Source organism: Talpa europaea (assembly GCF_964194135.1).
Source record: "Talpa europaea genome assembly, chromosome: 6".
In the NCBI taxonomy this organism is placed as follows: domain Eukaryota; kingdom Metazoa; phylum Chordata; class Mammalia; order Eulipotyphla; family Talpidae; genus Talpa; species Talpa europaea.
In genome coordinates, this window is record NC_140072.1 from 54,370,289 (window position 1) to 54,396,558 (window position 26,270).

The 26,270-nt window shown below is 48.4% G+C and overlaps 1 protein-coding gene across 1 annotated transcript; it reads left to right on the forward strand.

Moving 5' to 3' along the window:
* Window positions 1–4,624: 4,624 nt before the first annotated feature.
* Window positions 4,625–16,446, forward strand: BOLA3 (bolA family member 3; the record flags this gene model as incomplete). The annotated part of the gene is made up of 4 exons (XM_084234443.1): window positions 4,625–4,687; window positions 6,867–6,990; window positions 8,863–8,951; window positions 16,381–16,446. Exons 1-4 carry the CDS (start codon window positions 4,634–4,636, stop codon window positions 16,444–16,446), a joined length of 333 nt encoding a protein of 110 aa, XP_084090569.1. The 5' UTR covers window positions 4,625–4,633.
* Window positions 16,447–26,270: the final 9,824 nt, after the last annotated feature.

Sequence of the window (26,270 nt, forward strand, 5' to 3'; positions counted from 1 at the left end):
AGACAGAGTGGGGAGCAGAACAGGCAGACTGACATACACTGCTGAGGGGGGCAGCAGGTGCAACAGGAGAGGTCTGCTGTGCCATGTGAGTAGCTCATGCTGCAGAGGCTGCGAATAGCCTCACAGTGCTGTGCTTAACCCTTTGCACCACCAGGGAGGCCCTACTTTTCATTATTATAAGAGAAATAGAGTTATTCTTAGGTCCAAATTATAGATGCTTAATTTTAGGTGTACTCAAAATAGTGCAAAATTATTTTGACTTTTTTTGAGTAGAGTTAATAAAAATTGAACATGAACATGGCTAAAATATGGGCTGACACCTATATTTTGTGTAAAATATGGTTAAGCTAGAAATTTCGGATTTTTCTTTGTTGCTTCAGTTAACTTAAAATCTCTAACAAAAAATGTTAAAATTTCAAGGGTATATGACTAAGTCTTTGAAAGTACTTTATAAGAGTAGTAGGAAAACCTAAAAAACCTTTGGAAGGGCCAGAATTGTGCTGCACAAACAGAAAAAAAAGTCTGCAGGATCCTGGCAGGAGAAATGCAAGCTGTGCCTTGGGCCTTCTCTAGCAAATAGCCCATTGCTGTGGACACTGCAGCCTGCACTATTACTGCTGGCCACTAGATGTCAGTCCTGGCCTCAGAAAGTAGATAACAGGCAACTGACCTGCCCAGAATAAAAGATTTTACCTGGTGCCTTCTTTTGTGTGCCCTCCTAACCAGGAGCCTCTAGTTGGCAAGACCTAGGTCATACATTTCTGTCCTGACTTGAGAGCCTGAGAAAAAAAGTCTGAATTTTTTATTTGGAGCTTCACAGTTCACAGCAAACTATTTAAGACACTGGATGGTCCAAAAGCTTGGACAGGCTTTCTCTGAGCTTGTTCCTGTTCTAGGAAAGTATAAGGAGTTTTGGGTCTCCCTGGTGGTGCAGGTGTTAAAGTCTCAGCACTATCAAGATATCAGCAGCCACTGTGGCATGCCAGCCAGGGAACTAACCCACATGGCACAGCAGACCTCTCCTGCCTCTCCTGCTGCTCCCCTCAGCAGTGTATTTCAGTAGATCTGCCTGTTCTGCTCCCCACTGTTTCTGGTGAGTCCTCACCACCACTACCCCCACCTGTGGCCTACACCCTAGTTCTTGTATGCATAAATACAAATAAAATCTTTTTTAAAAAATATAAGGAGTTTTCACTAGAATGAGCACAATATTTAGCTCAGTTAATATTTTTTGTAGCAGATTTTGTGAAGGAAGTAGACTGTTGATACAGGTTGTGGCTAAGCTCCTTAATTTGTAGCTGACCAGTACTATAATATCCACTTTAGGGAAACCTACCTGTTTTAGAGGAATCTTTTAGCAGGTTATCTCATTTAATCCTTAATAGCAACCTGGGAGGGGGTGGCAGCTGAGGTATGTTAGTAATTTTCTGTGTTAAGACAAAAGCTCAGACTTGAATTAACTAGTACACTAGAACGTAGTAAAGGAGGTCTCTTTGTGGGCTGTATTTCTAAAAATTCTGCGTGCTCAAGAGTGCCAGGTGCTTTATAAAATAAAATTATTGCAATTAGAGGTCATCCCAGTGAGGTAAGCAAGGAGGTTTATCCATAGATATCCTAAGGAGTCTCCCAGTTAGATCTAAATACTGTGGGTATAAAAGCTGGGACTAGCCATGGACTCATAAGTGAAGAGAAAGAAATGCTGAAAGAATAGACAGACATTTCCTGGGACTAAAGGCATTACTTTTAAATTGTAAGTATTAACCTGGAACTTCAGGTTGGTTGAGATTGTTCTGCATATCCTTTTCCAAAAGGGCTCAAATTCAAATGGAAACTAGAAGTGCTAAACCTGTCAGTGCTTTTCTTTTCTTTTTTAAAGATTTATGCATACAAGAACTGGGGTACAGGCCAGAGGTGTGGGGGTGGGGTGGGGGTGAGAGGATTCAGAACAGAACGAAACAGGCAGACTCTATCAGTGCTTTTCAATAATCACAGTGCATGAACTTTTTTCTCATACCATGCTGGGCTGTTGACATAAATGACTAAAGCAAGATCCTGCTACTGGAGCTTAAGGACCAGTGGGAAAAACATACATATCATTTTAAAGGGTGATGCAATAAAAGTCATGCACAAGTTGTGGGCCATTAGCTAACAGTCAGAGGGGACTTCTTGGAGAAGACTTGAACTGCATTAAACAATGGGTGATTCATAACCAAACTTGCAGCCTAGCTTGTATAAGTAGATCAGTGTGCTGAAGGTTGCACTTCAGTTGGGCAGGTAAGTAAGGATTAGATTATACAGAATTTGGGAGTGGACCTCCCTAGTGGTGCAAGGGGTTAAGACACAACTATGAAGCTAGCCGCAGCCACTATACCACATATTCAATCCCCGGCCAGGGATCTACCTGCATGGCACAGCAGACCTCTCGACTTACCTGCTGCTCCCCTCAGCAGTGTATTTCAGTCAATCCGCCTGTTCTGTTGCCCACTCTGTCTCTGGTGAATCCTCTCACCCCCCCAACTCTGGCCTGTATCCCAGTTATTGTATATAAAAATCTAAAAAAAAAAAAACTTGGGGGTCTGCCTGTAGGTGATGGGGAACCTGAAGCTTTTTAAGTTAGCAAATAATGGACAGGTTTTCTTTTCAGGTGGCTCTGCCAACTGGGGCTAAGGTAGGATACGAGGGCAGAGTTGACAGCTCAAAAAGAGTGAATGTGAACTTAAATTATGGGGCAGAGAAAGGTTGAAAAGCTAAAGTACTGATTATCAATTAAAGGAATTCTTCAAATCAGTGAGCATATAACATGGGTCTCGTGACAATCCAATTAAAATGGTGCTTATTCCTGTACTTCTAGTTTTTTTTTTTTAAAGATATATTTATGCATGTAAGAAGTGGGGTGTAGACTAGAGGTGCGGGGGGTGCCGAGAGGATTCACCAGAGACAGAGTGGGGAGCAGATCAGGCAGATCTGAAATACACTGCTGAGGGGAGCAAAGGGCCAGACAGGAGAGGTCTGCTCTGTGTGTGTAGCTCCCTGGTAAGCTGGGATCGAACTCGTGCTGCAGTGGCTGGCGATAGCTTGATAGGGCTGTGTTTTTAATCCCTGTGCCACCAGAGAGGCCCCTAGTTTCAGTTTTCATTGGTTTTGCTCTCAGCTCTGCTTCTTTATCTGTTTCATTTCCAAAGAGGTGCTGCCCACATGGTTATAAAGATGGCCACCCGCAGCTCCAGGTTTTCTACCAATTTGGCAATCCAATTGCTAATGAAGATTATTATTTTTTTTTTTTCGGTTCTGGTAGTCATTGATCACATTGATCTGGCTCAGATTATGTGACCAACACTAACCTACACTAATTCCTATGTCTAGTTGGCCGGACCTGAGTGTTTTGTTCTCTCCTAGAACTGGGGATGGCCTGTCTCCGCTGAACCGTGCCTGCAGTTTGAGTAGCAAAGGAGTGGTTCACCACTGCACCACTGGAAAGTTGGCCATTTTAATTATATCATCAACATCTAAAAAGAAAAATTGAAGACAAGTTAGTTACCAACCATCATTTTAAACATACATATATAGAGAGAGAGAGGGCTAGAATGTGGAAGCAATATATATATACATTGAGGGCCAGAATGTGGAAATCAATACTGGAATGAAAGAGCTTATTTTTGCTGAGGACATTAAGGAACAAAGGTGACCAACATCTAGCCAAGTGTAATGTTGATCATACTGACTGCACAGGCCAGAATGAAATAGCAAAAAGCTGGTAAAACCTACTGGGGTATACCAGACCACATGCTGCAAACAAAGAACAGCAGAGAGGGGAAGGGTTGAATTTTGGCCTTGATAGGTATTCTAGATGCAGGGCAGGTTTGCTGACAATTTTACATCTTCCACACCCCCGCATGGTGTCAGCTTCATAACATCCGCAGGACTCCAGGATGTACAGTTCCAGTCCACACTTCTGCTAGGCCGTGTTCTATGGGCAAATCCAAAGCCGTCAGCCCCCTCCCCCCCAAAGCTAGCCCTCATCCTCCATCTCATTGTCCAAGCCAGACACTTGGGAGTCATCCTAGAAGCCTTATTCGCTCTCACCAGTCACTCCATTCCATTTACCTGGAACTGGCAAACTCCAAAGTGTGTCAGCCACCTCCCATGATTGGTTTGGCTTCTCTGGTCCAGGACTGTTGCCTCAGATACCAGGTTTCCAATATCAGCCCCACTACAGTCCCTCCTCACGGGAGCCAGGGTGATCTTTCTAAAACTCAAATCTGAAAGCGACTCTCCTGCTTAAAATCCTTCTGCGGCTCCCCTTTACTGGAGGGAGAAATGCAAACCCCACAGTTTAGAAGCTGGCTTGCGGGCGGCGGGGAGTGGAGGCGGGGTTCCACCTAGGGCACGGGAAGGTGGGTGGAGGGCGGAGAACCCCAGAGTCGTTTCGAGGCGGCGAGTGAAGGTCCATTTAGCAGATCCAGGTGGCGGGTGCGCATGGCGGGGGCGAGGGCAGGGGCGGGGCCGGGCGGGGCGACCCGCGGCCTCCGGGCGGCAGGGGGCGGCCGCGCCCAAGGTGGCGGCTCGGGTTTCCCAGGCTCCGCGCCTGTCGGGCGGCGCAGCGACCTCGGGCGGCGCGCCGCGTTTGCCGGGCATGGCGGCGTGGAGCCCGGCCGCGGCGGCGCGCCTTTTCCGCGGGAGCCGCGGGGTGAGCGCGGGCGTGGGCCGGGCTGCTCTTCCCCGGGCGGGAGCCGCTGGGACTCCAGGACCGAATCCCGGGGGCGCAGCGCGGGGCCCAGGGACCTCCCTTCCTTTTTTTCATTCATTCATTCATTCAGTCAGTCAGTCAGTCAGTCAGTCAGACGTTCCGTGGGCCCCGGCTACCGACTTTCAGGGCGGGTCGCGCTCTGAGGGCGCCCCGGCGCAGGGTGAAGGTTGGGGGCTCGGGAAGTGACGCATGAGCAGCCATCACACTGCGGGTCTGGGACCGGCAATGCTGACTGGCCGCGCCGAAGACTTGGAGTCATCGCCCAGAGTCAGGACGCGGGTGTCGGGGACTGTCGCGGGGTCTGGGCTCTCCTGGCCGCTGTGACCTTGACCGTCCCTAAATTCCACACCTCTGGAGCAGAACTCCAGCAGAGGGCACCCGCGGCACGCTCCCCCAGTTTCCTCTTCTTTCACATTTTATCCTTTCCTCACTTCATCCACTTCTTTCACCTTCCTGCCATGTTCTTCTTTCTCCCCTGTTGGTTTTGAGTCACCCCCACTGGTGAATTTCATCGCGGAGAGTAGGAATCTGGAGATTTTATCGGTAGATTGCTTCATTAAAGCCCCCTGCCCACAGATCTGCTAAGATGAAAGAAATGTAGGGAATCTGCAAGCTAACCATCCCCACCCCTTAATGTTGCCACGATGCCTCCCACTTGGTCACCCTCTGCCTTTGCTGCTCTGTTCTCAGAAGAGGCTCCATCTCTCACTCCAGTGATGTTACCCAGGTCCACAGCATCAAGTTTCTGCACCTCTACACAACACTCATTCTAACTCCAAATCTTTCTCTTTTCCTGCATTTTAACTACCTACCAGAATCAAGACTTCTTTGGCAGGTGCACAGTAGGCATGTCGTGATTGGTGTAGTTCTTCCTCCCATTCCCAAAGTCCTGAGGGCTGACCTGGCCTCAGCTCTGGAAGGTGACAAGTAGCAGGACAGACTCAGCTTGGCCTTTAAGACCAGCTGGTGAAAGAGCTACTGCACAGGTTATTTTAGAACAGGTGCCCTTAGAGTCTATAACCCAGGACCCTGCCTGGGCCCTCAGGAAAGACCTGAGGATTGGCAGGACTAAGGAGTAAAAGGGTGGAAACTTTGGCACCAGCACTAAATAGCAGCCCTGATATTCTCCCACCCACCATCTTCCAGTTGGGGACCAATACCTGGTGCTACTTCCTTTGTAATGCCTCTTATCTGGGCATCTTTCCTGACTAGCATCAGAGGGCACTATTTCATGCAGGTGGCACCAAGAGGTAACAAAGTTACCTTAACTAACAAAGTCCAAAAACCTTAACCTGACACCCAAGGACTGTTGGGCTCTTATTTTCAGTCTTCTTTTTCAGAATGTGCTCAATCCAGCCAAGGGGCTAATGACCTAGTTTTCTGCTCTTTACCACTAAGGTGTGAGACACATTCCCATCAGCACTGGCTCCTTAAGAGAGCTGTTGGGTTGGAGGGAATATTGCCAATGGCAAGTGATGTAAAAATGTTCCTCCTTCAGGTTATTTAACAGAATTCTGCTTCCTCTCCCCAGAGCATATGGCAACAGGTAGCTGGCTTACTGAGCAGTAGGTTACACGGTCATATACCAGTGGAGATAGTGTGTAATGTTTATCAAGTGTAAAGGGTGGGTAGAATTTGGCCCCATAAGTGACTGGTCAGTGGCATGCTGGCCTACCAGGGCACATCTGAGGCAGGCTGCCTGGCTCTCCCGACTCTGCATCTTACTACCAGATGCAAGCTTGGGCATATTATGTAGTGTCCTAGTGTCTTCACCTATAAAACTCGTAATGATAGTGCCTCTCCCTCAGCAGTATCATGGATGTTAAACATCTACCAAATTTAGGTGTGAGCCTTGTGTCTCTACAGTCAAAATAAATTATTTATAACTGTCCCCCCAGCCTTCCCCCCCCCCCCCCCGCCCAAAAAAAAAAGCTTATTCTGCATCCTGGAGAGATAAAATGGACATCTGACACCATACTGCCCCTCTGACTAGTCACTCATGGTAAGTGCCTGGAGTCAGGCCTTCAGGGCAAGAGCAGGTAGGGCATGGGCAGTAGCCCAGTTCGGCCTGGGGACAGTGTCATCAGGCTCTGTATGACTCCTCTTTGTTCTGTGGCAGCTTCCTTTTCTCCACTGTGTTCAGCGGATGTTTGCCTCACAGACTGAGGGGGAGCTCAGAGTGACCCAAGTTCTTAAAGAAAAGTTTCCTCAAGCTACTGCTATCAAAGTAACTGATATTTCAGGTAAGGTTTTCTCTCATCTTTCCCACAGACTTTGGTAGACCTTCTACCCCTGGGTGGGGGCAGAGGGCAGGGGACTTGGTGTAAGGAACTGCCATCAGTGGTTTCTCAATGTGTGGCCTTGGAGCAGATGGACTCAGCCTCTCCTACTGGATAGGGTGGAGGTGGGGGGATATAGAAACAAGGAAGGGAAACTGGGAACAAGAGCCAGCTGGGAGGACTCATGTTCACCAGCTGGGACTGCTTGGATGAGGTTGCTTTTAGTCATCCCGAGACTCAGGTTGACAGTCTTTAATTTGACTATGAGCTGGGCCTTACTCTAATTTTCCCACATTCTCCTGATACCCTAGAGCTTCAGAGATGGAGCAAACCCCATGAGGACTTTATTCTTTTGAATAAAGAAACTGCCTCACTTTCAGTGACGCCAGAGAGGCCAACCTTCTCCTAGGGAGGAGGCAGCAAAATGGCTGTGAGGAGACGAGCCCAGAGAGGCCACAGAACCTATGCGGGTTCTCATGGAGAGGGAGGCAGCAGAATTGAAGCCAGAACCAGGACCTAGGACAGGCCGACAGGCCCTGTCTTGCTCCCATGGCCACTGGCACCTTGAAAATTCAGATGAGCTGTGTGTTAGAAGCAGACTGGGGAATCAGCTAGTGCACCACGGGATGGGGGAGATAGGGCCTCTATCCAAACCCACGTAGGGACAGTTTAGTCCAGGTGGCAATTGAGATAAGCGTTGACCTGCTTTTCCCTCCACCCAGATGCAGTGTGCCACTCAGTATTGCCATGAGGCTTCTCTGAGAACATAATATTTACAAGGGTTAGGAGAATGGTTAGAAAGTAATTTTTCCCTGAACTGTAGCATTAATCCATCTAAAGAGCCATGGGATGGTGGGTTGGTGAGCACCTGCAGGGTCTCAGGCAGTGCTAAGACCTTGCTGTCACTAGTCCTGTACCTGCCCAGGCCCAGGTAGGACAGAACTGGAGCTTGACTTCCAGCATGAGTCTTCCCTTCCCTGGATGGAATACAGAAAGGGAATTGGGGCCTTGATCCTTGATTTAATCCAGGTTTGGACTCCTAAAGCACATGGGAGAAGCAAAACGAAACCTATGGGGACCTTGCATTTCACATACAATGGCCCAGAAGCCATATTCTTTCTTGCCCACGTTGTTCCATGCTTGCGTACCATGCTTCCATCAGCCATTAGCACCAGCTCTCTAGTCAAGCGGTAACAAGCATGGGCAGGCCTGGAAGGGCCTGCCACTAGCTCTGCCAGGAGAGCTTCTCCAGAAAGCAGACCTCCCTGAGCAACACAGGACAGAACACTCAAGCAGCAAGTGTGGAGAGAGCTCCAAGCAGCCCATGGCTTTGCACCTGTACTTTTATTGTAATGCTGTGTCCCTGTCTCTCTCACACTTCCTTGTCCCCTTCTTTTCTTTTAGATAGTGTTACACACAATTTTCAAGTCAAATTTTAGTACGTTGTTGCACTTTATACAATGCTGGTTGCTGGTCCTTTGTAAGGTGAACACAAAAAAATCAGTCCCCTCACTCCCATCCCATGCATTTGTTGGTCAAGTAAAAGGAAATACTAGGAAAACCTACATTTCCTGTGTTTTCCACGTTTCACGCCTTATCTTCCCCACAAGTCATAATCCTGGGTAGTGCAGCCATCTTGTAAAAGGAAGAACACACTGGATTAAGGCAGGCTGCCAGGAGGCGCATGTGGTCAGATTGTAACTGACAGTCAGAGCAACCATCCTTTTGCTCCCAGCACCCAGACCTTTATAGGGTTGTGCAGTGCTTAAGGGACATATGGGGGCTGTGGCTGCCATAACGGAATACACGAACACTTTCAAATCGTGTGTATTTCAGGAGGCTGTGGGGCGATGTATGAAATCCAAATCGAGTCAGAAGAATTTAAGGAGAAGAGAACTGTCCAGCAGCACCAGATGGTAAACCAGGTCAGTAGAGGCACAACACTTCTATGTCACTGGCCAGCTTCTGAAAGCCTGCCGAGCAGGGCTGGTATTTTACTGGCAGTCTTGGGAAAGAGTGAAGCAAAACCACAGCCACATGAACAAGACTCAGAACCTGAGAAAAATAGAGCTCTCTGGAATCAGATTGTAGGAAATAGGAACTCTCATTCAAAATGGAAAACAAGCCATCCATCCCATTGTTATTTTGATGTCCTGGTATAATGCTAGCAATGTTTTTTTTTTTTTTTTTAAGATTTATTTATTTATTTATACAAGCACTGGGTACTCCCTAGAAGAAGTGTGGGAGGGTGAGAGAATTCACCAGAGCCAGAGCGGGGAACAGAACAGGCAGACTGATGAAATACACTGCTGAGGGGAGCAGTGGGCGGCAGGAGAGGTCTGCACGCCATGTGGGACCCTCGCCAGTGGCCGGGGATCGAACCGGCGCTGCAGAGGCTGCGGGCAGCTTCGCAGCCCAGCGCTCAACCGCTGCGCCACCAGGGGAGGCCCTCAGTGTTTATTTTTATCACTACACACAATAGTATTTATTAATGTAGGAGTACTACAAGATGTTTTTGTAGATTTTGAAGATTTTTTTTGGTCTTTCTTTAGGACTGTCTTATAGAGAGTACATTGAGGTTGACGATTGCTCCTGCTGCCCTGGTCCAGCGACAGAACGTTAGGGGTCCAGAATGTCAGATTTAGCCAGATAAAGGCTTATTCATTATCCGTGCTTGTTTTACTTGGAATTTATACTTGCCTTGACCCTTGCTTGAGTCTGTGTATATAAGCTGTCCCCTTCAGCTTGGTGTTAGACTAGTCTAACTAGGTCTTGCCCTAGTTTAACTTTTGTGAACTAGCTTAACTTTTGTAAAGCACAGCTCTGATCTTTAGAGTCTCTCTGTGGCATCAAGTTCAGGTGTTCTGCTATCTGAGGGCTTCTCCACTCATACCTTCCACCCATCCCCTGTGTATTGGTCTCCATGCATCTGGACCCTTATCCAAGTGGGACCTCCACCCATGTGAGACCACCTCCCGGCACTGCCCCCATCCATCCTGCATTCAGCTCAAATGCTGCTCCCCGGCCTGCCTGGCAGGGAAGGAATGCTTTCCACCCTCTGACTCCAGCATTTTCTGCCTCGTGTACTGGATACTGACGTGCCATCCATCTGCCCCCTGGTCCTGTCGGCCCTTTGTGGACTGGCTCCCTTTCGGATTCATCTTTGGTTCTTCATGGAGCCTAGCTCTTCATTTGGATGTGGTCTCACCTGGCAGTCTGTGATGGAACAGGAACCACCTGACTCCCCCAGAAACACTTCTGGGCTCACCTGATCTCAGGAATTAGCGCCAAGATGGAAGACAAGCCAGGAAAGCCCTAACTAGTCCAGATCATTCCCAGCTGGGGGTTCTTTGGATATTGTCCCCAAAACTGAGTGCTTCCCAGTATAAGCCAACCCCCAGGGGTGCTGTTAGTTTGAGTGCATCCCCTGGCCTGAAGCCGTGGTTACGAGTGGTTGTAGATGCAGGTTCTAGAGTTGAATTGCCCACATTTCAAATCTTGGCCCTGCTGCTTTCTAGTTGTGCAACGTTGAGCTACTTATCAAATCTTCCTGTGCTTCGATTTTCTCATCTATAAGATGAGGAGAGTGATAATACTTGCCTCCCAGGATTTGTGATAAAGTGCACGTAGAGCACTGAGGACAGTGTCCTGCACGTAGTAAGCCTTATTCATTGTCATCCGCCATCACTCTCATCTGCAACACTGGGCAGAGACTGCCATATCCAGGGGGAGGCAGCAGATCCGTAGGTTTGGGGGTATGTCACCTGATTTATCTTGGGCTCACAGTTTCCTCTGAGCTTCTCCTGAACGTGGACTTCCCAAGCACTGTCCCAGCAGGAGAAATCCCTCACTTGCCTGCTGTTTCCCCAGGACAGCCACTCTGTGCAGGCTGGCCCTGAGTCTGCTTTACTCACTGCTTTGTCCCACAACTCGCATAGGACCTGGCACAGATAGGAGTTTGATCAGCATTGGTTGGTTTGCAGACAATAAAGAGTGCTGGCGTGGGTTTGGGCTCACAGAGCAGTGTTCAGTGATTGAAAGGCTTTCCATTTCAGACAGTTCATTTCCTTGCACTGGAGTCAGCAGTCCCTCCTTATGCTGTTTCAGCTTGTGCTGTTGCAGTTACCTGCAGTCAACTTGTGGCCCACAAATATTGTGACTAAGATATTTTGAGAGAAAGAAAGCACATTCGCATCACTTTTATCAGAGTACGTTGTTACAGTTGTTTTATTTCATTATTAGTTATGATTGCTCTCTCTTGCTGTGCCTAGTTTATAAGTTAAACTTTACCATAGGTCTGTGTGTATAGGAAAAAGTTTATCTAAGGCTTTGCTTTGTGCTCTCTATGGTCTCAGGTGTCCCGGGGGGGGGGGGGGTCTTGAGACATATCCCCAGTGGATAAGGGGTGACTGCTCTATTTTTAACCTAGTTACCACTTTGCCCCCTGAACGTAGCTTGTCACAGAGTAGGGGATGCAGTGCCACAGCCAGCCTAAGTGGGCATTGCCAGTGAAAGAAGGGCATTCCCAGAGCTTGAACTTCGACTTGAGCAGAGGCCCTTGCTGGCAACAGCAAGCTGTCAGGCTCTGACTGCATCTGATGTGCTTTGTGGGCATTTTCAGATGATCGCATCTGCTGACGGTGACTTTAGAGTCATGTGGGAGGAGCAGTGTGAAATGGCATTTAAAAGCAAGTCTGTTGGCCTGCAGGGGTCTGAGGCAGACCGAAAGTTGGTTGCCTATCTTTCAGCAGTGCTGGCAGCCAAGGCTGGCAGTACCCAGGTAGGAGGAGGCAGAGGTGACCTAACTCTGCTCCTGGGTTCTGGTCTCAGTTCCCTGGTTACTGAGTATATGGTTTCTTGAGGAACCACGTGAGAGAGTGGGGGGGTGTGCCTGTCCAGATGCACTGCATGCCAGTCTGTGGGTGGGGGGCCTGGTGAGCCTAGGCCTGGGTGAAGCCTTCCTCACTGGTCTTGCCTAGTTACCGTAGGATTGAGCCTCAGTCTCAAAGGCTCCTGTATAGGTCCCATCTGGTGCTGAATCCACCTCCTCGGCCCCAACTCCTCATCAGACAGTTCCTGCCTCATTCCCCAGGGATGGGGCACCCCTATTGTCACAGGTCATACCAGTTCCATCCTCAGGAGTAAACTCCTGGTTCCTCTGGGACATTGCTGGTTGTGGCTTCTTGTAGGGGAAATGGAATTACTCAGGCTCTTTTGCGCCTTCCCACCGCTAGCCACTATGGCTGCCACCTGTGACCTTGCTGTCCGCCCAGGCTTCACCACCTACACGTGATAATGTGTTTTTGCAAAAAGTACTTAGAAGTGTGAGCACGGGGCATATGCGTCTATGATTACGGACACCCGTGCAGTGATCATGGAGAGCACAGGAGAAAGAAGCGAGGGCTCAAAGGGGAGATTCATGGGGGCTAGGGGGCTCAGTTGCTGCCTCATGCCTGCTGGCCCGTCCAGTCCCCTTATTCAGCATTAAAAGCATGTTAGAGATACTGAAGGCGCCGAAATTCTCTTTTCGCCTGCCCGAATCAACAATGAGCCATCCCATCTGGGATGGTTGCACAATATTCCTCCTCTCCGGCTCCCATGGGGCAGCAGCCTTCTCCTCAGAAATAGTCCAGCCATTTGCTTTGGGCGAGGCCAGGATGAGGCGTTTTCCTCCTCTCCCAGGAGCCCCCATGCATCCTGCTCCTGTCCTAAAGGAGGGACATAGGGAGGAGAGAGAGCATCCAGTTCTCTATGTGTTAGACAGAACTGCTTCCATTTTGGCATTCTGCTTCACAGAGGGATCTGAGCCTCACTTTTCTTGTTGGCAGAGATCACACAAGATAGTCACCACCTGTGCTGAGCTTCGTGCCAGCATGTGGTAGGCGCTTGGTAAATGGTGGTTTCCCTTTTCCCTTCTTTGGCCTCTTTCCTGCCTGTCGCCTCTCACCCTCCTCTGAGGGTGCCTTTGCCCACATCTCTCCTGCACAGAGCCCTGCAGTGGGCACCCTGGTTGCCCATGGAATCTAGCCCACCTGCCTAGTCTGGGATACCTACCCTCTGTGTGGCCTGCCTCAGTCTCCCCTGAATGTACCTGACTCGGTCAGGGTTTTCACGGTGGCTTGTGGTAGGATCTTTCCTCATCTTGTGCTCCTGGACCAGATGCCCTGTGTAGGGTCAGGTGCGGGTTTTCTGATCCAGCAGACCGGGTAAAGGAGGAGTCAGAGTCCTGGACTCCTCAGTGGCTTTTTGCAGGCTTTAATGGGGGGTTTACCAGGTACACAGCAGGCAGGGGTACTAGGGGGCCGGGAGGCTGGCAGGCATCCCAGCCCCAGCAAGTCTTCACTCTATCTGGGCTTTCCGTGTTCTCTGCTTCTCTCTCGGCTGCTGCTGCTGCTGGCATCCCCGTGACGCCGCCCTTAAAAATCCAGTCTCTCAGCCCAGGTGTACCCACTTCAGGTGCCCGCCATCAGGCATGCATTCAGGACCACTGGGTTCCCTCATCTATCCTAATGGCAGGAGGGCAGAAAAGCCTGATACCTTTTCCTTACCCTACACCCTGGCTCTGGCACCTGGCCCGGCAGCCCGTCACTTTCTGTGCTCAATCTACTTCTGGTGTACACTTGTGTGCATTACTTTCCTTTTCTTTTTTCATCATTTTCCCATGTTTTTTTCATTTGTGTTCCCCATGTCCATCTGAATGATATGGGCATGGCAGGTGCTGAAAAATGCTCATCCAAGCTACATCTTATAAACTGGGATTTTAGCCAAGTCACTTCCCTATCTGGACCTCAGTTTTCTGCCTTAGGGGATCTCTAAGGCCTGTATATCTGTGAGAGACTGTGTTGGAGACCTACAGAGAACCAGGAGGAGGCATGGGAAGGTTAAGTGCCCAGGGTGTGAGGGGTCAAGGTCCAGAAGGGTACTCTGTCCGAGGCATTGCATGGGAAGGTGTAGCCACAGAGGCTTTAGGGCAGGGAGGCTGGTTGTGGCCCAAACAGACATGGGACAGCGTATGGGAGCTCTCTGCCAACAGAAAGCAGGGAGCCCTTGGTTCAAGGAATTGTCATTCTAAGTGATGACATGAAGCTTTTTCAGGGGCCATTTTTACTCATCTGTTGTGTCAGGCAACACCACACTGATAATAGCAGATCCACACTCATCTACAGATTTGAAGAACTTATCTATGAATTTGGGGATGGGCTTATTGACCCCAAACAACAGCAGCTGAACTGCTGTTGTAGTACAATCAGGCTAAACAGGAAGTTGAGTGAAACCAGGCGAGGCCAGGACTTCAGGACACTGGGTTCAGGTCTTCACTGTTATTCACTGTTTACTGACATTGGACAAGGGATGAGAAGGTTTCTTTTTTCTCAAAGAAGGGGAAAGGATTAGATTGTCCTTAAAAATTCAGGTCCTCCCCAGTGGCGCAGCAGTTGAGCGCTGGGTTGCAAAGCTGTCCGCAGCCTCTGCAGCACCGGCGCCGGTTCGTTCCCCAGCCGGGTGAGGGTCCCACATGGCGCGCAGACCTCTCCTGCACCCGCTGCTCCCCTCAGCAGTGTACTTCGTCAGTCTGCCTATTCTGCTCCCCGCTCTGGCTCTGGTGAATTCTCTCACCCTCCCGCGCTTCTGACTGTACCCAGTGCTTGTATAAATAATAAATAAATAAATCTTTAAAAAAAAATTCTCCTAACTTTGTTAACCTGCAACGTGTGTTAGGACTCATAATTTGAGACCAAGTTAAATTACATAAGCAAACAGAAAATTAATTGTCTTATGTGATGAAATTATCTGGTTTCTGGCATATTTAGATTCAGGGTCCTAAAACAATTCATTCTGCTTACTCTCTTGCATATTTTCTCTTACTTTCTCTAGAGTTTTTGATTTCTCTCTGTATGTTAGCTTCATTTTCTCCTCCTGGAAATGGCTTTCTTTTTTGAGTGGGGAATGTGGCCCCCAGTACCCTAACTGACATTATTGCAGTATAATAACCCACAAATAAGGTTCCACACTGAAAAATCTCAGGGGAGGTTCTCATTGGCCTCTTTTGGGTCATGTGCCTCCCTGGGCCAGTCAGGCTGGGCCACTGGACAGAGCTACCACAGTACCAGCCTACTGGTAGGTAGTCCCACAGTAGTACACAAGTGAAAAAGAACTGATCCTCACGAGACAAGAGATTGCTGGACAAACCGAGGAAAAAATGTCTGTCCCCAATGATCAGTTTTGGGCCTCATATAAAAGGACTTTGTCTCCTCCTCTGTACTGATTATAAACTTGAGTGGTCCAAGCCTCCCCTGGGTCCTGTGTCTTCTCTCCTGGCACTACAGGTGCTAATGCTGATTTTGACTGTGGTGGCTTATTCACACTTAGGGCCTGACATCATTTGTAGCCTTATGCTAATCTCAATGGCAACTTTATTTCCTGATTACCCAAAATTACAGTTGAGGAATTTGTGCTAATTAGTGTGGTTTCAAAAAAAACAGCTATTCATTACTTAAAATAGCAAAAAAACAAGAAACAGATTAAAAGTTCCTCAATAATTGACAGACTGAAATGTTATGAATGATCCCTGTGATGGAATACTGTGCTGATGCACATAAGAATGAGGTTGCTCTCTCTGACAGGGAAAGATCTCTGGTCGTTAGGGGGAAAAGCAAAGTGTAGGACAGTGTGTTTGAAATGCTACCATTTGTGTTTCTAAAAGGTAGTGAGTGGAATACATAATCATATTTGTTTGAATTTTCAATTAGTGTGCATTTTCAAATCCTTGCAGAGATATACAGAAACTAACAATTCTCTTTTTGGGGTAGGAGGTAGAACTTGGGGGGTGGAGGACTAGGGCTGGGAGGGAGACTTCACCACATTCCGTTTTCTTGTTGTTTTTTTTTTTTTCCAAGATTTATTTATGCATACAAGAACTGGGGTACAGGCCAGAGGTGTGGGGGGTGAGAGGATCCACCAGAGACAGAGTGGGAAACAGAACAGGCAGATTGACCGAAGTACACTGCTGAGGGGAGCAGTGGATGCGACAGGAGAGGTCTGCTGCGCGCCATGTGGGTTGCTCCCTGGCTGGCCGGGGATCGAACTCATGCTGCAGAGGCTGCGGACAGCTTCATAGGTTACGTCTGAACCCCTTGTGCCACCAGGGAGGCCCACATTTCGTTTTCTATCTTTGGATTTTTTTATCCTTGTTACATACTGATTCAAAAAATAAAAATTGTTTTCAAAAAGGGAAAAACTGCTTAAACAATGCATGTGTGAAGTCTCATAGAGAACTCTATAAAAATACTCTCATAGAGGCTTAGAATAGTCAGTATCAAATACAAAATAAACAATAATGCTCTTTTACTTACTTAGGCACTAAAAGAAGAAATCAAAGGGATGCACGGACTACGGATATTTACCTCTGTTCCCAAACACTGACCACACCCTGGCTGCGAAGAGGCTGCTGCTTAAAAACTTGGATGAACTTGACTGACACCATTCTTTCCTAGAAATTTGCCAAAAATGTATCTATTTTGTTCATAGATATTTCCATATTATAATTATAGAAGAATGTTATCTATTTAGATGTTAATTAAAGACAACAGACAACTGAAGTTTTTTAGATCATTGGTAACGCTTCTCGAAGTTACTTTATTTCAGAAGCCATGTCCTTTTGTCCAAAGTGGTCACATTTTTGGACAGTTCTGTCCTACTAAAGAGGCAGAGTGGAGTGTCAGCTACATTTGACTGGTCAAGAGACTTTTTTTAAAGATTTGTTTATTTTTTTAAAGATTTCTTTATGCGTACAAGAACTGGGGTGTAGGCCAGAGGTACAGGGGTGAGAGGATTCACCAGAGACAAAGTGGGAAGAAGAACAGGCAGATTCACTGAAATCCACTTCTGAGGGGAGCAGCAGGCGAGACAGGAGAGGTCTGCTGTGCCATGTGTGTTGTCTCCCTGGCCAGGGATCTAACTCATGCTGTGGTGGCTGGCGATAGCTTAATAGCACTGAGAGTTTAACCCCTGCACCACCAGGGAGGCCCCCTCAAGGGACTTTCTTGTTTATCCTCAATAAAACTACACAGGTCCCTTAATCTCACCAAAAAGAAAAAAAATATTTTGTTTTGCTGTTCCCTTAATTCACTACTCTTTCTTTCTTCCCCCCAAACTTCTTACAAAAATGGTCTTGGACCTTCCATTACTTAATCCCCAATATGACCTCTGACATCTGGTCTGCCGGCTCAAGAGTCTTCTTCCTGTTTGAAAATCCCTCACCCTTTGCAGTTGGGTGGAAGGTGGAGCCCTACCCCCACAACAGAAGCTGAAAAGTTTGCCTTCTTGGCTCTCAGCTCAGGCAGATGGTGTAGTCAACTGATCAGATGGGTCTGTCCTGGACTTTGAATTGGGAGCAAGTGACACCAAGAAGCAGGAACAGTGCCCTTCCATTCTGGTGGCCATAACTGCCGTATCTGGAGTTCTGGGTGGCGGCAGTGTTGGTGTCACAAGCTGCTGTCTGGAGTCGCAGTGGTGGTCATGGTATCTGAGTCTGCAGAAGGATAGGGCTCTGGTCACGGAGCCTTCCCGTCCCTCTCCATTTTCAGTGGCTAGTTTGCCAGTGTTTCCAGAAATTCTATTATTGTCCCCATATTCTTTCCTGCCCATATCAGTGTGTGCTCACCAAATGAGGACCCTAAATTGGTTCACCTGCCCCTTGCAGCGTGGCTCCTGCCTTTGCACCCCCACTGTCTCGATGCACAGCTTTCTGAGAGTTCATGTCCATTGCTGCTCTCAGTTCTCGACACTCCAGTCACCATGACTATGAAGGTTGACCATTCACTCCTTCCCTAACTCTTCCTTTGTCTTTCCTGGAGTTGCCTCTAGGAAATCAAAGGTCACTATCGGTTCCAAGGGCCCTCCTGCTTCCCTGATATATAAGCATGTGTGGGTACAACAACCTTGGGCCTCAGGATTTTGGAGCAGTAGTTTTAATTATTCATATACTCTGCCCCCATTTTTTGGTTTAAAAATACTCTCCAGTCTGGGGAAGAAATTGGTGTCCTGCCAGGGCAGAACTGCTTTTTACATGGACTATAACTGAGGAGATGGTATAAAACAGAACGCTTGAGAGTCTAAGTCATCTCTAAAAGATCCAGACACCCCAAAGGACAGCATTTAGGTGGCGTAGTGAAGAATCACCTAAGACAAGTCCCAGAAGGTTGGAGAGAACGGAGAAGTCGTAGAGCAGTGTAGGGGTCAGGAATGACACAGTGCAGGTTTTCTGATCCAGCAGGCCAGGTAAAGGAGGAGTCAGAGTCCTCAGTGGTTTTTTGCAGGTCTTTTATTGGGATTACCAGGTACACGGCAGGCAGGGGTGCAGGAGGGCCGGGCGGCTGGCAGGTCTCCCAGCCCCCCAGCAAGTCTTCACTCTATCTGGGCTCTCCAGCATTCTCGGCTTCTGTTCGTTCTCTGCTTCTCGGCTTCTGCTGGCGTCTCCGTGACGCCGCCCTTTAAAAGCCCAGTCTCAGCCCAGGTGAATCCCACCTACCTATGCCCACACCCTACTCCAGGTGCCCGCCATCAGGCATGCATTCAGGACCGCAAGGATCCATCATCTATCCTGATGGTGGGAGGGCAGAAAAGCCTGACATTTTTCCTTACCCTACAAGCAGGTACATGTTAGCTGTGTGGAGCCTAAGTGTCCTCTTGAGGGTGGGCTGGACATAATGATCGGCTTCTAAAGAACAGAATAAAGTGAAAGTGACTATGCACAGCTAAAATTTACCCCAGGACTTACTTAATGACTTCAGACAACAAACATTTACTATCCTGAGTCAGGGGCATTTGGACAGTCATGGCGTCTGTCACACTGCAACCTTGCCCTGCTTTCTGCTTTGGAGGGGAAGGAGGAGCAGTTGCTAAAAGGAGGGAGTGGGTTCTGTTTTCCAAGGAAAGGACTGGGACAAAATAACAGGTGTTCTTAAAGCAAGAAAAGGGTGATATGGCCCAGCTGACCTGGGAATCTGGGGATAGTAGAGAAACCCCTTTCCTTCCCCCTGCTTCACCCCACCCTGCGCCAGGGGCTCTGCAGGCCCTGTGAAATTGTGTCAGCCCTACCACTGCTCTGGTCTGCGCCTGAATCTGGCAACCAGAACTTTTAAAAGTAGCCCCATCCCATACTTGTTCTTCCCCCTAAATTAAAGGCAAGTTGGGAGAGAAACCACAGGGTTTTCCTTTTAGTTGATTAAAAAAGGAGACACAATTGTGTAGTTTCAGTGACTAGGGCGTAACACTGCATCTGACACAGTCAACGACTAGCTTTTTTTAAAAAAAGATTTATTTATGCATACAAGAACTGGGGTACAAGCCAGAGGTGTTGGGGGTGAGAGGATTCACCAGAGACAGAGTGGGGAGCAGAATAGGCAGATCTACTGAAGTACACTGCTGAGAGGAGCAGAGGGCGAGACAGGAGAGGTGGGCTGCACCATGTAGGTTGCTCCCTGACCTGCTGGGGATTGAACTCTTGCTGCAGAAGCTGCTGATAGCTTCATCTTGCTGTACTTAACCCTTTGCACCACCAGGGAGGCCCCGCTTTTTGATTTTGAATTAAGGATGCATTTTCTATACTTCTACTTCCACAGCCCTCCCCCAGGCCAGGTCAGATATTTTTTCATGGGTTCCTGGAATGCCCCCTCCAGCCTGACTAGACCACCCACTGGCATTGGTGGGAAGGCTGGCCTGCAGCCTGGGAGGGGACCTAGCGCCAGAAGGCCTTCCCTGACAGGGCACGGTAGGAGGCAAAGGATCCATTCCTTTTCTTGGGAATCCCAGGAGAAAGCAGGAATAAAGGACCCGAGGACACTACAAGGCTGGTGGAACGCTCCGGGCAAACAAATCTCTGTCTTCGAATGGGGAAATAAGGAGAGAATCCATCTGGTAAGCGACCCAAGTGGAAAAAAGTGGCCTGGGAGGTGTCATGAGGGGCCCTGGCCACTCTCAGCTCTCAGCGAAGAGAAGCCACGCGCTGAAATGTGGAGCGTGACCTGCAGTCTCGCTCCGGTTAGACCCACCTGTGCTGTTTACAGACGCGCACACCTGGGCCCTCCCGGGTATAAGAGGCGCCCGTGGGGCGCGGGAGCAGCGCGCAGGGGCCTGGGAAGCCCAGTGGCCAGTGGACTGGGGGGGACGCTGTCGCCCCGCCGCCGGCGCCGCTTTGCCAGCGCCCGGCTCCTGACCTGCCCCGGCGGCGCCCCACTCCACTGAGTAAAGGGGGAGAGCGCCAGCGCCCCCTGAACAGGTGCGGGCCGACCTGACGCCCAAGGGCCCCCAGGAGCAGCGGCCCGACGGGACGGCTACGCGAGCAGAGCGGCGACCCCGGCGGCGGCCCGGTGAGCGTGACTGTCCTGTTCCCGGTCTGGGAACTTCCCCTGCCCCCCCCCCCCAAAGGCGGCCTGTCTCCTGCTGCGCGGCGGCCTCACTGCTTCGCTGGCGGTGGGGGGGGGGAGGGCCTGGGGCGTGGGCCAGCCCCCGGTGCGCCGCGTGGGTGACGCGCGGGGAGAGGCCAGGCCGCGGCGCCAGGGCCTGTGGACCCGCCTGAGCCCGGCAGGCTGCGGTGGCAAAGGAGACCCCGTGGCCCCCTCTGGTTGCGGGAGAGCAGGGACGCAAAAGGCTTGAGGTGCCCGGCTGTGCCCTCACTTGGTCCGCCGCGCCGTGGCGGTAGACCGCGCACTGTGCTTGGCGCCGAGGTGCCCCCGCGGTCATTCGCCCGGGTGCCCCGGCCGCCTCGCCCGCTCCTGCCCATGCGGCCTGGGGAGCCGCCCGGATGGCGCAGGCCTGGCGCCGGGTGGGGTGTCTGTCCTGGAACTCGGGGAGCCGCCGCGGTCCCCTTCTCGACCCTGTTCCCGCGCCCTGCAGCCTCGGGCCCCTCCAGCAGGCGGCAGCGACGGAGTTGGGGGGCACGGGCGGGGGGCTGGTTTCGCGCTGGAGGACAGAGCTGGGGAGCTCTGCCGTGGTTTTCGTGTGAATTGGAAAGAACGTTTAAGCGGTTTCATTTTTCCCAGTGAAAATGAGAAGGTTTTAAATGTCCGAGTCGTTTTTTGAGAAGCAAGATAATGCAGCACATGTCAGAGCATCTCCTTCCCACGGAGCGGAGGGGTAATGTTACCCCAACTAGCCCACGTGTTACGGGCCGCAGTGTTTCCAATGGGGCGTCCCCGAGGGCGGACTTGGCCGCGGGGCAGACGTGTGATGTCGGTCCAGGCACCACCACGGCCGTTTTCACGCAGGAACCACGGGGCCCGGTCCCCTGGCGGGTCTCTCCATCTTGGTTTTGCCACAGAAGATGCTTGGAGCGCTGGCTGGTGTCCGTTTTCTTCACCATTTTCCCGAGGAAGGCACCATGACTGGTACCGTATTTTCTGACGATTGTGACCTTTTTGAAGCCCTGGCACGTATTGTGGCAAACTAGGTCGGAACCCAGAAAGCACACTTGAATTGCGTGTGTGTGTGTGAGAAAATGTTTCCTAGAGAGGCAGACAACAGGGCACAACTGAAAGATGCCAGATCGACTGTTCTTTTTTAGAACAAGAATAAAAAGAACCAACACTTGCACAACCACAACTTAATCAGAACCCCTTTCCTAAGTGGTCTCTCCTACATGGCATCTCCAGCAGGCAAACTCCCCTATGGTTATAAAAAAACAAAAAGGTCATTAGGGAGCTAAGTAACCAGCTAAATAAACAGAGGAGTGAAAAGTTAAAACAACGAAAGTAATCACTTTAGTTTTTTTGCCCCCACAAACTGTTTTTAGAGCAGTTTATACAGCTGTTTGTATAACTGCTTTAAGAACAGTTTTAGCTTTACAGAAAAATTGAAACCATAGTATGGAGAACTCCCCTGTACCCAGTTTCCCCCATTCTTACATCAGAGTGCTACACTTGTTACAATTCACGAACCAATGCTGATTCAGTATTACAAAGCCCATAGTTTATTCTGATTTCCTCAATTTCCCCCTGTTGTCTTTCCCAGGGATCCCCCCCACAACACCAAGTAGCATACATGTATTTGTTTATTTCTATGGTGAAAGAATTTATATTTAGAGTTAGCCAGTTGAACTCAGTTTAGATAACCCTAATTTTGTTGTCAACACCCAAAGCATCCTATTCAGGAGCCAGTGGAACACATGCCACCTTTGCTCCATCAGGTCTGATCAGGGGGTTGACCTCTGCCATGTCAGTGTCATAGAGCTCCTTTACAGCCTGTTGTTCGCTTGTGTTCATCCACAATGAACAGAAGCTGGTGTTGTTTTCTGTCTTCTTCTTCTTTCTGTTTTCTGTGGTCAGGGGGAACTTGATAATGGCGTCTCACCTAGCATACTGTACTCAAGGACCATCCATGTTGACGCAAATGGTAGTTATCCTTTTTCACAACAGAATAATATTTCATTGTGTATACATACAACATGTTTTTTATACATTTATCTGTTGATGGACATTTGTGTTGTTTCTATATCTTGGCTATGGGTGAATCATGCTGTGATAAACATGGATGTGCATATAATTTTTTGAGTTCCCGTCTTATATCCTTTGGGCATATATCCAGAAATGGGATTGCTGAGTCATAAGGTAAATCTTTTAATTTTTTGAGGAAACTCCATATTGTTTTCCATAGGGTTGGATCAATATACTTTCTCATAAACAGCATATGTAGCTTCCCTTCTCACCACATCCTCACTGGCATCTATTGTGTCCTCTTGATAAAAACCATACTAACAGGTGTGAAGTGATATCTCGCTATGATTTTGATTTTTACTTCCCACATGATTAGTGGTGGGCCTGTTGATACTTTTTATATCCTATTTAGTTCTACCCATTTCTCAATTGGATTTTTTTTTGTTATTGTGTTCTTTATATTTTGTACATTAATCCTTTATCCAGTATATGGTGTGCAAAAATTTTCTCCCATTCTATGGACCGTCATTTCATTTATTGGATTCTTTTTTTTCTTAATCATGCTATATTATTGGGATGTCAGAAAAAGTCATGATGTATGTCTTACAGGAAAAAATGACATTTCTGACAACCTAATATCTTTATTATATATGAAGATCCTTCCATCCAACTATGTCACCTAGAAAGCATTTCACCCATTGCTTTGTTTGACTGCCAGTATCTTGTCTCTCTTCAGCATGAAGAGTTTCTTGTCTCTCTTCTCTTTCCATGGGAAAGAGAAATCCATGATGTGTTGCCTTTGCCAATAGCAAAAATATTTTAGAGTCAGGTGGCAAAGCTGTCACCATTGGCATTTTTCACATGGATTACATGAAAAGAACCAGGGTGTATCTCTCTGTTGGTGATCACACCAGTTCTTCCCAAGTTATAAGCACCTCAGGGCGTTATGCACACAGTTACCAGTGTCAAATCTGTTGAAATTCGTAATCTTGCCAATTTCCAGTTTCCCAGTAAGTCTTAACGGTATCATTCACCTTAATGAGGGGGTCAGGATAGCAGATGATGCCAACATCCTGGGTCACCATGATGAGGGATTCTTTTGGTGCCCATAATGATCTTTCTGACTTTGCACAACTTTTGTTTGGCCTCCTCAGGTGTAATGAGATGAACAGTAAAGTGACCTTGCTATCATTGATCAGATGGGAATGATCTCATCTCGTCAATGCTGTTTCCATCCATAAACCAGTTGTGTAGGTTGGATCAGAGCAGACCTTAATGAGCCTCTGCATGCAGATCTTCATGTTATCTCCTGTTAGAGCGTACTGAAGTCCTAGGAAAAAATGAGAGGGAGGCCTTCTCTCTTTTTGTGGGGACTGGTGGATGGATACAGAGCAGTCACCCCAGTCAGTTTGCTTCATCCAATGCTTTGGAGCTGCAACTCTTGGGCCACAAGTCAGCCTAAGGCCACCTGTGGTTCTGACCTGAGAAACTGCTCCTCGTGGTCACAGGATGCATGGCTAAGGCATGAAACCAAGGCCTTCCTGCCAGCAGCAACGACTTCCACCTCCTCACCTCTACCCCAGGCCCTCACCCTACAGCCTGCCTGATCAGATGCCGCAGGCCTCACTCCCTTTACCTCAACCCAGTCGCCCTCTTTAGGAGACCCACAGCCTCTGGTGGCCCTGTCTATGAAAGGGCGGGGACTGCTGCTTCCCCTGTGGGCTGTTTCTTTTGCTGTGGGCAAGCTTTTGAGTTTGATGTTGATTTTTGTTGATTTTTTGCTTTTGTTTTTGCTTTTGGCATTGTTAAAAAATTTGTCAAGACCAATATAATGAGATTTCCCCCTCTGTTTTATTCCAGGTGTTCTATGATATCAAGTCTTATGTTTAAGTATTTGCTTATCTGGGGGAAAAAAATGAATCAGGGTTTTTTTGTTTTTTTCTCTGTTCACAACCTTCCTCAGCTTCCTCCTCATGGTCTTCTTCCCCTTTACCTTTTTCCTGGCAACTTCAGTGGGTCCGTTTGCTTCAGACTTTCCTTTCTTGTACATCCTTCTCTTCAGGTTTACTTCCTTACTCTTGTAAGGCTGCTTTTCACTGTCACTTAAGTTATTCCACATCTCACCCAGTTTATTTGCCATGGCTCCCACACAGATGCCAAGTTTCATGGATTTGATCCTGGAACAGAATTCTGAACAGAACAGGAAAAATCCAGATGGTGGCGTCTGGGGGCATTACGGCCTCAGTTAGTTGGGACATAATCCTCCGTTTCCTGATCATAGAGTCCTTTATCTGCCTTCCCATTCCATCACATTTAGACGTCTTATTCCCGGATAATTGCCTTCCACCTCTTAGATACTTCTTGGAAAATTCTGCAAAATCTACAGGGAACTTAGGTTTTTCCTGTGTTCTCTGAATATTTGCACAAAGACGATATAAGCAGGCATCTTACCCTTTGGTTTCTTGGGATCATCTTTTTTTTTTTTTAAAGATTTATTTATTTAATTTATTTATTTATACAAGCACTGGGTACAGTCAGAAGCGTGGGAGGGCGAGAGGGTGAGAGGATTCACCAGAGCCAGAGCGGGGAGCAGAGCAGGCAGAAGGACCGAAGTACACTGCTGAGGGGAGCAGCGGGCGGCAGGAGAGGTCTGCACGCCATGTGGGACCCTCCTCCGGTGGCCGGGGAGCAGCCGGGGATCGAACCGGCGCTGCAAAGGCCGCGGGCAGCTTCGCAACCCAGCGCTCAACCGCTGCGCCACCGGGGAGGCCATTCTTGGGATCATCTTTAGCCATCTCAACTATTGTTCAGTAGTCTCCTTTGATCCATGTTTGTTGTAGAGCAACCCCGATACCCAACTCCACCCTCAGGTCCCAGCCACCCTCCCTCGGTGGTGATGGGATTTGTCTTTTCCAGAGTCTTGATGGCTTTAGTCTGGAGTGGGGGTGGGGTCCACAAAGCCTGTATGGGATTATCTCAGGACATCATTTCCCCCTAACATGTTGAGTAAATTTTTGTGAGTGATGTGAACCAGCTGTATTGCATTTGTTTTTCTAGCTTCCCAGCACCATTTGTTAAGAGACTATCCTTTCCCTATTGGGTCTCCCTGGTTCCTTAGTCTAATATTAGTTGACTGTACATGCTGGGATTTAGTTCTGGGTGCTTTGTCCTGTTCAGTCATGTATGTGTCCATTTTGTGACAATACTGCACTATTTTTATCACTATGGATTTGTGCTGCACCTCCCCCTGCAGTGACCTTTAGGAATGGCTTTCGCCACAGTCCCTAGGTCTGGCTGGGCAACCAGCGCGCAGGGGGAGAACAGCAAAACACCCTGAAGCAGGGGAAGTACAGCGAAGTTCCCTGAAAAGACAGAAGCTTATCAAAAGATAACGACCAGCAAGAACCACTACAAGAATGCTAAAAAACCTTATCCCGTCTTTCTAGAACTACAAACTTTAATCCCTTATTGTCTTTCTAAACTTCCTTCTTTCTTCTATAAAGGTCATTGCTTGTTAATTAAAAAATCATATGAAATCCTTAAAACAAGGCTGACTCAAATGAAACATTACTAAACCCTGTAATAATTAAAATATAGTTTAGGTTAAAAAGTAGTTAATAAAAAATGCGATTATATAGTTTAAAAACAAAACTAATGGTCTATCTACTTAGGAATGAGGCTGAGTCCAGATGTAGATCACCGCCCTGTTGGTGATAGGCTGAGCCCATGAGCAAGCTGATTTCATTGATATTCATTGTTCCTGTGCTTTTGGAAAACATATATATACTGGTCACAAACTCAAAGAAAATTACACTC